This window comes from Crotalus tigris, unplaced genomic scaffold, assembly GCF_016545835.1.
Source record: "Crotalus tigris isolate CLP2741 ecotype Arizona unplaced genomic scaffold, ASM1654583v1 scf7180000017576.4783729, whole genome shotgun sequence".
In the NCBI taxonomy this organism is placed as follows: Eukaryota; Metazoa; Chordata; class Lepidosauria; order Squamata; family Viperidae; genus Crotalus; species Crotalus tigris.
Genome location: NW_024096487.1, coordinates 3,198,494 through 3,211,977, shown reverse-complemented (window position 1 = coordinate 3,211,977; position 13,484 = coordinate 3,198,494). Strand labels below are relative to the sequence as shown.

Sequence of the window (13,484 nt, the reverse complement as noted above, 5' to 3'; positions counted from 1 at the left end):
ATGAACAAACAAACCAGAAAACAGAACACAAACTAGAAGAAAGTGACTTAAATAGGGAAGCTACGAATCAAGAGAACTATAACTTAATACAAACAGAAAAAAATCTACAAACTTTTGCCACAACAATGAAAATGGAAAAGCTATCTTATCTATCAGGACTTCAAAACAAACTTGAGGATAAGAAAAAAAGATTTAATAAAATGGATTATAGATCTACCAGGAGAATCATTAGAGCAGGCGGTCTGCAAACATGGCACTTTTGTGACTTGTGGTCTTCAACTCCCAGAATTCCTCAGCCAGCATGCCTGGCTGAGGAATTCTGGGAGTTGAAGTCCACAAGTCACAAAAGGGTCAAGTTTGAAGACCCCTGCATTAGAGTCTGGAAGACAAAAAGTATACATCATATACAATGTGTCTTTCTCACTCCCAACAATATTTATAAAAACACAGGAATCGCCTGGCAAGAGGAATATACTAACTTGGAAAGCTACTTGGCAAAAGAAGAAGGCTAGAGTTAGATTCAAGAGACCTGATTCGACTTACTGGATGGAGTACTACATGATTAAACACTTGTTTGAATATGGTCAAAAGAACAGATAATTTTTGATATAAAGGAGCTATGGTAAGAGGGATAAGAGACATAAGTAGAATAGTATTTTTTATAATATATGAAATGTAAAAATATTGGGATGGTATAAGCAAATGAAAAGTTTGCATATTTAAAGGTAATAAATTTTGAGAAAATTATGACTGATAACGGTCTGAATATTGAGGAGAAATTAAGTATTAATAAGAATTCTGAAAACAGAATGTATAGTGATTTAATAAGATGACTTTTACAAATACAATTGAAAAATACGTCAATCAGAAGAGATGTTATATATGGATGTCATTGTTACTTGAACAAATAAAAAAATGTCTATATCCACCTTTGTATGCATTGAAAATATTAAGAATTATATCTGTCTAATGCTGATAAAGGAGAATATTATTGGAAGAAGGGAAGATCAAGGAAACAAACTATTAATTAATATATTGATTATGGAATTATAGAAATTATTATTTATTGTTTTTAAATATATGAACCTAGACAATATGCTGTTTACTAAGCACTAAAGTTTGTCATTGTAAAAAAATCAATAAAATATATTTTTTAAAAAAGAATAGGGTTAGAGAGGGTAAGGAGAAAAGTTAGTTCTCTCTCTCTCTCTCTCTCTCTCTCTCTCTCTCTCTCTCTCTCTCTCTCTCTCTCGGCAATCTTTTCTATCCTTCTAGTGGTTGACAGCTTCTGCTTTTTAGGATCAACTGTCAACAGTAAAGGAATAGGCAATCTAGAAATGTGTCATAGATTATCACTTGGTACAGTAGCCATGGAGGTAGTCAAATGTCACCTTGGGTCTATACCTACAAACATCAGAACTGTGCAAGCCATAATATTTTTTGTGCCTTTCTATGGAAGTGAAAATTGGACTTTGAAGAAGGATAGGAAGAATGTTGATGCCTTGAACACTGGTGTTCAAGAAGACTCCTGAGAAAATCATTTTGTTTTCTACAGTGACCAACCAGATCACTCCAGGAGGCCTACCAGAATAAGATGAAGACATGCTCTCTTGCCACTTCCCGCCTGAAAATGGTTTTACAGACATGCAGTCTTCAGTCTAGGAGCAATACTGAATCTCAAGATAAATTGCACTTGAAAGATTTGTCCTCCATGACTTTATCCACTTACATTTTTAAGCTATTCAACTTAGGAGCTACTGTGTTAATCAGTTTTACAAGTTAAATATAATAAAATGTGTGGTCTTTCTTTTAATAAGCTTTGCATAAATAAACTCTTGAAATTCTTTTGAATTAATGTTATCTATCCAGCCATTTAATCTCTAATGTTTTGCGAGCACAGAATAGAATAAAACTTTTGATTACATAAGTAATTCAATTATTTATTAAGTTAACTACTGTACATTGCATATAGTGTTTGATAATTTTTCACAATACACCCCACAAACTGATGTTCAGAAATTCTAGAAGTTTTATTTAACTGATTGAGTAGTTCATCTTGAATCCAGAAAGTTGAAAAGCAAAGTCGGTGTAAAACTCTATACGAAGAAAGTTTCCAGTAGAAGTATAAGGAGGAACTTTCATTTTTCCACAGAAAGTGCCAATAAATGGAGAACTGCTTTGACTGCCATCATAAAACACAAGTCTGTCGTATCTGCATCCATCAATGTCTTCCAGTTCAAAAGAGGTCATGGTCAAAGATATCTGAGGAATCCATAAAAAAATAAACTTTTGTGTGTGTTGTGCATACTATAACATTTAATCTAAATTCAGCATCACAGTAAATATTTAAACAACGAGAATCAGGATTTGGATTCAATTTTTTATAAGTCACTTATGTGAAATGAGCTACCATATTTTTTAAAAAATATGGCTTATGATTTAGCATACTGTACAAACCTATAAATTGTTTATTTGGGAATGACCTGTTGCTTTACATTCTGTTCCTGGTTATGTGCACATGTGCATGCATGCTTGAGTGATATTTCCCCTGTGACTATCAAAGACACAAAGCATGTGCATGTACCAATATATACAGAAGCCCGGGTACATCAATGCTTCAAATAATTTATTTGTGCTAAGATACACTGCAAAGTGACTGTTTCAAATACTTTTCAAGTTTTCATACCCAGTGTATTTTGTTGATCTCCTTGTAATATTACTACTGACTGTTTGGAGAAGAAATGAGATTCAAGGTCTTGATATAAAAATAGAATATTATTTAATAACCTGCAGTTTATACGATACTGTCTTTTCAGAACCCTACTAGAGATGTAGGATTTCTCCGGTGGTGGGATTCAAATAATTTAACAATTTATTTGGTTCACTGCAGGGGAAAGGTGAAGGGCACTGTCATGAGGAAGGTGGGAGAAGAGGGGAGCTGCCCAATGTATCCTGCAACTGCTTACTGTGCTGAAAGTCCCCGCAGCCAGGCCTACCATGCCCCGACACCTGTCATGCCTCACCTGTTCAGTAGTGACTTCTCCCACATTCTCCTTCTTTCTCCTCCTTTGAATGGCCCTTTGCTCCCATTGCTGTTTTTTCAGTCCTGGAGTTCTTACCAGAGCCTGTGCAGAGGGTCTGGAAATGAAGCCCCACAGCGATAGGGTGGGATGGGAACCATTCCCTTCGCTTTTGGGCCAGCTGCAAAATGGGCTGGAAGGAGCAGCCTGAGGACTCCAATCTGGCTTTGCAGCAAGCAAGGGGTTTGGAGGCATGTGAATGCACACTAGTCTGGCGTCTCAAAAAACCAGGGTTTTTTTCCCCAGTGCTGGATTTTTGCTGCCATACTGTATAACTTTCTTTAAAATTTACTTGGTGCAGACTGAAAAAGCAGCAATGGAAGCGAAGGGCTGTTTAAAGGAGGAGGAAGTAGGAGAAAGTGGGAGAAGCCCAAGGGAGACCTCCTCCATCACCCTGCAAGTGGAGGCAAAGGGGGGGGGGAGGCAGGCAATCTGGACGTGCTGCATGGCGACAGCAAGCAGAGGAGGCTTGCTGCTGCTATGCAGCATGTCCGGATCATCTGCCTTCCCTCCCTGCCTCCGTTGCAGGTTGACAGAGGAGGTATCCCTTGGGCATGGAAAGGACGTCAGCTTCAGTCGGTGCTTTGGAGAACCTTGTCTGTCACCTGGAGGAGTGTGAGAGCAGCAAGACCCCAACGGCTGAAGGGAGGAGGCAAGAGAGAAAACGTCAGCATCGGATTGATAAAACTTGGAAAAACCGGAGACGGGAAGGCCAGGAGTGGAGACTCAGATTTATCATAACCAGTTTGTCGAACTCAACAAAAGAATTAGATATCGGTTCTGTTGAACCGGTGTGAACTGGCTGAATCCCACCATTGGATTTCTCTAATGGGAATATAATAAAGGTCATGCAACAGCAAGACTAAGATCGATTTTGACAAATCATTGGCTATTTTTATCACTATTAGTAAATAATCACAAAAACGCTATCAAGAATCTTCTGGCTTTACACTAGAATGATAGAGTTAGATAGTTAAGAGCAAAAGACTGGCATCAATTAAAAATGCAATTATGATTCTCTTTCAAAACATTAAGACAGAATTGAAGTCATGACAACATGATTTCTTATCTGTGCTTGGCAGAATAGCTGCAATTAAAATGACAGCTTTTCCTAATTTTTATATCTGCTTCAAATGCTTCAAATCCCCTTATCTCTTACTTGGGTGTACATATTGGAAAAATGCTTTTTAATGTATAATTATGGTGACTGAGATTACACAAACTATATAAGAAAATGTATGATGTCAGTTAATCTGAAATGTTATTTTGATGTTTTTCAATTTAAACAGTTAATTCACACTATTTGGAGCTTAAAATATGGTCAGATGCTACAAACTGAGTTAATATTGCACTCTCAATATCTCAGAGTAAAAGTGCTATTTACTATCATAAATCCATATTTACAAAGATTTATAAAAATGAACTCAGATTCTGGCCTTTAATCCTTCCCATTTTCTCTCATAATTTATCTTTTGTCATGGTTAAATAGGATCAGTTACAAGAAATGGCAAGATCAAGTGCTTTCTACTATTATTGACTTGAGTATTAATAAAAAACCTTATTTATGTTGAGTATATACTGGAAAAGAATTGATTGAAAATTCTAACTTGTTTTTAAATGAAATAATTATAATACATTCTTCTTAAATTCATGATAACTTACCACTGAAGAATATCAACAGTGTTTAAAAAATGCTTCAAATCTACTTCATTTAATGTAAAAGGAATATATATTGAACATTATTCAGTATTTCTAAATCAAATACAATAGGCTCTTTTGAAAGACTAAAAAATATTGAAGAGGTCTTAAAATGGGAACATGATTGTAATATGGAAAATTTTATGATATTTTTTTCTTTTCATTAAACTAGACATACCTAATTCCAGCAACTGTTCTTTAAATGTTTTAGCCTCCAGTCCCCTAATCATTCCTGTTGCTCTTCTCTGTACTCTTTCCAGAATCTCAATATCTTTTCTACATTGTGGGGACCAAAAATGGATGCAGGTATGGTCTTATACCAAGGCATTGTAAAGTGGTATTAACGCTTCACATGATCTTGATTCTATCCCTCTGTTAATGCACAGTGTTGGCTTTTTTCGCAGCTGCAGCACACTGCTGGCTCATATTTAAGTGATTGTCCACTAGGACTCCGAGATCCCTCTCACAGTTACCACTATTGAGCAAGGTACCCCCTATACTATATCTGTACATTTTGTTTTTCTTGCCTAAATGTAGAACCTTACTTTTTGAATTTCATTTTGTTAAATAGGGCCCAGTGTTCAAGTCTGTCAAGATCCTTCTATATCTTAAGCCTGTCCTCTGAAATGTTGGGTATTCCTGCCAGCTTGGTGTTGTCTGCAAATTTGATGAGTTTCCCATCTATCCCCTCATCCAAATCATTGATGAAGATGTTGAAGAGTATTGGGCCTAAAACAGAGTCTTGGGGTACTCCACTGCATACTTCCCTCCATATAGATGCAGTTCCATTGAGGACTACACATTGAGTGCAATTATTATCATCTTAATACCATACTTATTACCATCTCTAATGGCAATACCACTCAATTTTCCACCCACCCATTTATGATTCCTTTTTTAAAAAAAACCCTTCATAGTCCAAACCCACTTAATGGTCTCTCTTGCATGTAAGTAATATTCTTTTGGCCTCAAGAGCCCAACTTGCCCAGGTAGACTACCTGCAGCCTTTCAGATAGTGTCCTACTGCAACTGCTATCAACCTTACACTGGGAAGTGATGGTGGAAGTGATGGAGAATGACTGTTGCTTTCAAGGATATGTTGAGCAAATTATGAATCATTCCCTTGTTATTGCTGTGCTTTGAATCAGGGGGTCATTTCACAAATTCATAACACTACATATTTCTGAAAAAAGTTGCAAGCTGCACCCAATTCACTTTCTCTAAATGTAATCTCTGTTCAGGGGCTCATGCAGGAGGGCCCCCCCAAAAAGTCAAAATAGGGGTAACAACCACATAATTGAAGACCTGGGGTTTTTTGGGGGGGCATACATTTAAACACATATAAAACAGGGTAGGGTTTCAATCACACTGTATAATGGTATGTGGGAATCACCTTGGGAGACGGAAGGAAAACCCACAGACTGGGCAACCAGCCGTACTGATTGTGCTTCTTGTCTGTAATATTTCACAGGGCTAACCTACAGTCACAGTTAGAGCCACCATCTTCACATTTTTGACCTTCCATCGTCTTTTGTACCACTGCGTCTTACCTTATTTTCTGGAGGAGCACTGATAATCCATAGGCAAGCTTGATTTGGAGGGTATTTTTTAGGAAAGTTTGGAGTAGTAATGACTCCCGAAGTATTAGTGAATGTTCCTCCACACTTTACTATGGTTAAGAAAAAGAAAACTTCATGTAAATAATAAGTAAAATAAAATAAATAAAATAATGAAATAAAATAAAACATAGAATGTAAAATAAAGTAAAATAATAAAATAAAATAATAAACATAAAATAAAATATAAAATAAAGTAAAGTAAAATAAAATAATAATGTAAAATAAAATGGGTTACTTCATTACGTACACATTTTAAAAAGGGTTTCTTTTTGTTTTTAGTTGTGTGGTTGTTGAGACTCTAAGCAGGAGTGCAAGACTTTGCAAAATAATCATTGTACAGCAGGCATGTCAAACTGCCGGCCCACGGGCTGAATGTGTCATGCCGAAACCGTGCCCACCCCATTGCTGGCAACGGGGAAAAAGTTCCGATACGTCGCACGACGTCATGTGACATCACGAGTTTGACATGCCTGTTGTAGAGCATTGGAAATTGTTATCCCCTTTTCATTTTTTTTCTTGTTAGCATAGAAATATAAACTCAAAGAAGCCAAGAGCCAAAGAGAAGGTGGCCGGTGACCTGTGAAATATCTGCCAATTATTGATCTTTAACATACTTTAGAATTGGCAGACAATGACAAAGTCTGAAATCCTATGACAATTCATAGCTCAGAAAGACATGACAAAGGACAAAGCAGATAGTTTCATCCTAAGACTATCCTCCTCCTACTGATGATAGTGTTGAAGTTATTGGGCTACTCTGAACCCAATGGAAACAATATTTACTGGAATTGCATAAACTGGAATTGAAACTGATTCTCAGATAAGCACCAAATTAGAAATCATAGAGTTTGATGAATCAGAAGTCATAAAGTTTTGCATTTAGAGAATTCAATGAGATTCTTCGAAGGAAGGTGTAAAATTAAGTGAAGTTACAGATACATTTAACCATTGTAAATGATTTATTTTGTGTGTATCTGATTTGTCATTTCACAAGTAACTAGTAATGAATACCCAGGGCTTTTTTTCTCATAGAATGCCCAGAACGGAGTTCCGGCACCTTTTTTGGATGGAACCTTGTAGGGAAGGCAAGGTGGGTTGTATGACGTGTGTGAGTTCCAGCACCTTTTTTTTTTTTTTTACAAAAAAAGCACTGTGAATACTATTCATACCATGTGTGTAAGAGGCCATAAATCCTGTTGCAGTCTCATCTTCATCACTTACAAACTCTATAAGCATTGTGTTCCCAGAAGCTACCACGGCAGGTAATTGCCCTGCCCCGCAACATTTGTCAATGAGAATCCGACCTTTTCTACTGCTTCCATCATAAATTCGGATGTAATCAGAGGAACAGTTTGGAGAACTCTGGAGATCAAGAACATGAAAACTCAGGAAGATCTAAAGCAGAATAAGAAAAATAAGCAGCTTTAAGTAATTTAAAACGACTTCTTATTAAGTCTATCTTGATTTTGGTATCTTCTGATATTCACTATACCTTAACTGATACAGCACATGTTACATAACACAAGGAAGCTGGGGAAAAAACACCTGTCATGTATAGCTGATTGTCACCCCATCATACTATAGGGTATTTTTTGCTATGTATTTAATATGTTTTATTCTGCACCAGAATTAAGAACTGATTGAGACAGAGATGCTGAACATGATGGAACTAATATGTTTAAAATTAATTCTACAGTCCATTTATCTAACTCTTCTATAGAGAAATTTCATTTTTGTTTTCTAAAAGGTCTTCCATTTTTAACTTAAGTTCCCTGTTTCATTTTATATTCTGGGCATAAAAGTATATATTTTTTTATTTCTAATTACAACGTAGTCTTTCAAATGTTGCTCTGCTGTCTACTATCTTCCATTATATTAGTGTCTGGTTATACATAGGACTGAAATAGAAATATTGTAACTAAAGCTGCCCATTTCTTTTCTACAGTTCATTTAAAAAGATGCTTCATATTAGATATTTTTCACTCAAAAATTACAGCAAAATCAGCAATAAAGTTAATGAATATGTTCTGTAGACAGAATAACAGAGTTGGAAGGGTCCTTGGAGGTCATCTAGTCCAACTCCCTGCTCAAGCAGGAAACCTATACCATTTCAGACAAATGGTTGTCCAATCTCGTCTTAAAAATTTCTAGTATTGGAGTACCCACAACTTCTGGAGGCAAGTTGATTAATTGTTCTCATGGTCGGGAAATTTCTCCTTAGTTCTAAATTGCTTCTCTCCTTGATTAATTTTCATCCATTACTTCTTGTCTTAACTTTTTTTTTAATATTGTGGCAACCAAAACTGGGTGCAATATTCCAAGTGTGGTCTTACCAAGGCGTTATAAAGTAGTATTAAGAATTTGTAGAGCACAGCACTGTGCCAATAACTATGGTTTTCACTGAATTCTGATATATCAGGAAATTCAACATGGAGAAAACAAATAGGAGAATAAACAAACAAGACCGCTGAGCAATACATTTTATCTTCAAGTGATTTTTTAAAATAGAAATCCATGTTCTTTGTTTGACCTTTTCCACCAGTTGTTCTGATTATGGGAATGGTTGGAATTAGTCAAGTGCTATACTAAGAGCTTTGAACATATTCTCAAACATTCCATGCCAGCAGTAGAGTTTGGGTTAGCTCCGATTCACTAATTTCTCAAGCAGCTCTTGTTAAATCTGAGAAATGGTGAATGGTTCACAGTACTGACACATGAAACACAATGAAGATTTATTAACTTCATATGTAAAACTGTATAAGCAAAAGGCACCAACCCATGGATAGAAATGAAAATTGGGTAAATGCAACATACTTCTTAATTTAGAATATATTAGCCTTTCCCAACCCATTACCCCAAAATTTTTGGAAATTATAGTTGTTTGGTGAGCTTGTCAAGTTGGAGAAAGATGATTCAAGATATTTGTTTTCTGTCTTAACTGTCACAGTTTCTTTCTTTAGTAGGCATTTTCAGTTAAGAACATCTGAAGAGGATTTAAAGTAAATTTAAAAAATCCCCTTTTTCATTGTATTGTTACTCACGCCAGCTAAAGAAATCAACACCTGAGAAAGTAGGTGTGAACACAACATTCAAATGTATGCTTGCGTGGATATATATGAATGTATGTGTTTTTGTGTAACTGTTTAATCCAGGGGTAGGCAATCTTGGCTCTTTTATGACTCATGGACTTCAACTCCCAGAATTCCTAAGCCAGAATGGCTCAGCTTGGAAACCTCTCCCTTTCCCCTCAGCATGGCTGGCTCAGGGATTCTGGGAGTTGAAATCCACGAGTCATAAAATAACCAAGGTTGCCTACCCCTGGTCTAGTCCCTGTGATGCATATATGTGTAAATGAGTGAAAATGTGTTGTGGACTTGTTTGCTTTTACTTTAACTCTGCCTACATTTTATCTGATTCCCACTCACTCTGATCAGAGAACCCATGGAATGGCAATCATGAAAAAATGTGGTGCTCAGACCAAAAAAATATTTCTATTCTGACATGGAAAATAAATGATATGAAATATGATATGAAATATGATATGAAATATGATATGAGATATGATATATTATTTCTGATTTGAACACCTTACCTTTCCTTGTAGAGTTTGAATGAGCCACAAGCAGGTGATGTTTCTGGGATATGAATGGGGGTAGTTATAAGAGCAAAAATGGCCACCTGGATTATGTAGCACAGTGCTACAATCATCTAAAGGACAGAATAACACATTGGCAAGGAAGAGGAGAGATTTAAACAGAAAATTCATCTAAATGATCTAGGTTCACAAAGGAAAAATCACATTTATTAAATATCTTTCAATGTAGTTTAGTAAAGGTCATTCTTTTGTAGAAGATAATGTAGTAATGAAATTCCATGTCAGAGAAATACCTGTCAATGGCCCACTGGTCTCACAACTCTACAATGAACAATGTATTCAGAATTTTTAACTCAGTCAAGATCAAAATACATGTTATTACTATAAGGGAGGAAGAAAAGGATGCAAAAGACTAGCTTTTATATTATTGGAAACATTAGTACGTGCATTGCAATGATCTCTACTCTGTCTTCTGCAGGCCTTTTGTTGGTAAGGACAAAGCTTCTGGAATTTGGCTGATGGATAGATTTTGCTTTCATGGAAGCAGCAGTAGCGGTTCCAGTATGGTGGGTGAATGGATGAGAATATGTAAATGAGAACAATATGGCCTCATCCATTACAGTAAGGGAGCACAGTAGCTCACGTGGTTAGACCACTGGATTTCCAATTTGCAAGCCTGCATTCGAAGCCAAAGTGCTGCTGTATAGCGGGGTGAGCGCCTGCCTTTTGGTCCAGCTTCTGCCAACCTAACACTCTGAAAGCATGCAAACATGAGCAGATAAATAGGTACCACTTTGATGGCTCATTAATGGGGACATGAAAGGAGGCCCCAACTGGGCATCCCCCAGGCAATGGTGATATTGCTGGCTAATTCTTTCATCACAGAAGTGCCTTGGTGCTCAGCATGGAAGTAGAATCCAGAATACAGCTGCATTGGAAGCGTCATATGAGTTTCTTCTATCTGGAGCTTCCATAATTAGAGACTAATAGAGGAAAATGATGGCATCTTTGTGATGATTTCATTATATAAAGGAGAATTAAATTACAGATTACATATTTTCATCAGCCACAATCCTTCAATGCCAGAAAACCCACATCCTTGTCTGAGAAATATGATTGGAATCCAAGCAAAGCTATCATCTTATTGGTTCGGTATGAAGTATATAGTACATCTCCCTGAAATCAGATGATGTTCCAACAGTGGCATTCCTGTCCTGGCCATTCCATTTCTGAAATAGCTCCATTATTCAATACATTTTATGGAGCTATTGTTTGTCCATCTCATTTCTAATTCATAGCACCTTTTTGGCATGCTTTATTTGGATGATTGGATTGGATATCCTTTGCTCATTTTTCTTTCATGACACCAAAGCTAAAACTCACATTGGGTACAAATGCATCCTAGCTTTCTTCCATCCCAGAGAGCCCTTGTTTTTTCCAGTTACTTCAAGCCACTGAATGCCTCCCAAAGAATCAGTTGGATTACACCACCCTCCTATAGTTATTTTTAGAATGGAAATCTATATCAACCTATGTAGTGCAATAATAATTGCAATAAGCATCTAAGTGTTTGGAAAGATCCATAAAGAGATTTCATAAATAGACATATATAAATACATGCATATCTATAATGTTATTCTCTTTTACAAATAAACAGAGTTATGTAATACATAGAAAACATTATGTAAATAAGCAAATCTTGCTTCCACCATCACCATACATCATTTCATACAAGGCCCATTATTCCTTAAAATTTCTCACTCTTCTTTTTCTCACCATCCTTTCAACTTCATTAAATTATCACTTCCTCCATGTTCCCCTCTTTTCAATTTGTTCATTCTTATCTTATATATTTGTTTTAAGATTTGATCTTTATTCAATTTATGTGAAAAAACCGGTGAGTCAGTTTTGTATTCCATTCACATTCACTTATTACCCATTCATTTTTCTTATTTATCATGTGCTTTTCTTAAATAACCCATTAGATTTAATTTTACATGTCTTCTAACACAGCCAATGCTCATTTCCATATATCAAAGTAGATAGAAGCAGGTTTTATACCAAGCCATTTTTGCTTTTTCAGTAAGCATTAATTATAATGAATCACTGTTTTCCCAGCATCATTTGCATATTGTAACATTTCTCCTTTCATTTCTCCATCTTTGGTAAACATTCTCCCTAGGTACACCAGTCCATCTACTTGCTCTAATTTTTCACCTATTTTATCTTTAATGCATACATTTTTAGATCCATAAAGTACATAAGCTTTCATGTCCCTAACTAAGTCATAGTATAGTGTATATTCACTATACATTTCTTTAATCATAAATACATTAAATAATCAAGATGACATCGTACATCCTTATTTTACTTCCAGAATCACTCACTAAGATCTGATGCATTCTTTCCATCACATATTGCTCTTATTACATTCAGCAGCTATTTTTGAACATTATATTTATACAAAACACTCCATACTTTGAGCCAATTCACACTGTCTTAAACTTTCTCTTAATTAACAGATGTACAGTAAATTATTCCCTAAGTTTAAAGCACTTTGTTGAATAATGTCATGTAATGTCCAATTATTTTATTAAATTTGGCTGCCTTATAATTCAATGTTATAAAAATTCACAATATTAAGATGAAAAGTGTGTTGTTATGCAACAACATATTTTATTACTCACTGCAGTTGTAGAGCTTATTGATTTTTTTCACATCTAAGTTGCTCAGTCCTACTCTTTGACCAATTGGTACAGATCCATTAGGAATGGGTATAATGGTTGGTTTTCCAGCAGTATTAGAAAAATCATACCTGCCAAAACAAATTACAAAGTCTAATTTGGCAAATTTATTAATAGCCCATATTTTATATAAAATATGAATGACAATCCTGGAAAATCAGGATCAGGATCAAAGCCAAGAAAACTATCCCATTAATTTCTAGGATAACATCTGAAAACATTTGTCACATATCAGCATGAGAACTGAATTTGGCAACAATGTGGTACTGAGAGTTTTTCCCATCCATTGGAAGCAAAACCAAAACCAAAACCAAACCCACCTATTTTAATAAGAATTATTAACAACAATAAAGGAGAATATTTGTAGCTCTGGGATGAAATGAGGGATCCTTAGTGCTTTCTGAGCTTGGCTGTTTTCTTGCAGTTATTTCATTAGCTAAACTAGGTAATCAATGCTATCACTAGCATTACAACATCAATATCACAACATCACTACCACTGATGATGTTACCTAATTTGGGTAATGAAATATCTGCAAGAAAACAACCAAACTCAGAGAATTCCAAAGACCCAAAATTATATAACAAAAAACTTCTTATAGCCAATGGGATTAGTCTAGTTCTTTTTTTCTTCCTTTTTTATGGGGGGGGGAGTTTGTTGAATTAGATGAGCTACTACTGGTTTCAGGTAGAAGATTCAGATTGAATCTTTCCTTAACTTGGAGCAAATTATTCCTAAAGCCAAACAC

At 35.7% G+C, this 13,484-nt stretch overlaps 1 protein-coding gene across 9 annotated transcripts in view; it reads right to left on the bottom strand.

Moving 5' to 3' along the window:
- Nucleotides 1-1,466: 1,466 nt before the first annotated feature.
- The window catches only part of LOC120315083 (astacin-like metalloendopeptidase), a 42,747-nt gene continuing 30,729 nt past the window's right edge, over nucleotides 1,467-13,484 (bottom strand). For 7 of the 9 annotated variants that reach the window (XM_039358825.1, XM_039358835.1, XM_039358853.1 and 4 more), the window contains 5 exons: nucleotides 12,680-12,807; nucleotides 9,990-10,105; nucleotides 7,567-7,792; nucleotides 6,329-6,447; nucleotides 1,467-2,262 (listed from right to left, as the gene is read on the bottom strand). In XM_039358825.1, coding sequence (XP_039214759.1) covers nucleotides 2,035-2,262; nucleotides 6,329-6,447; nucleotides 7,567-7,792; nucleotides 9,990-10,105; nucleotides 12,680-12,807 — 817 coding nt within the window. In that variant the 3' untranslated portion in view covers nucleotides 1,467-2,034. The remainder of the gene's footprint in view (nucleotides 2,263-6,328; nucleotides 6,448-7,566; nucleotides 7,793-9,989; nucleotides 10,106-12,679; nucleotides 12,808-13,484) is intronic. The other 2 variants (XM_039358843.1, XM_039358817.1) reach the window with 2 other exon arrangements.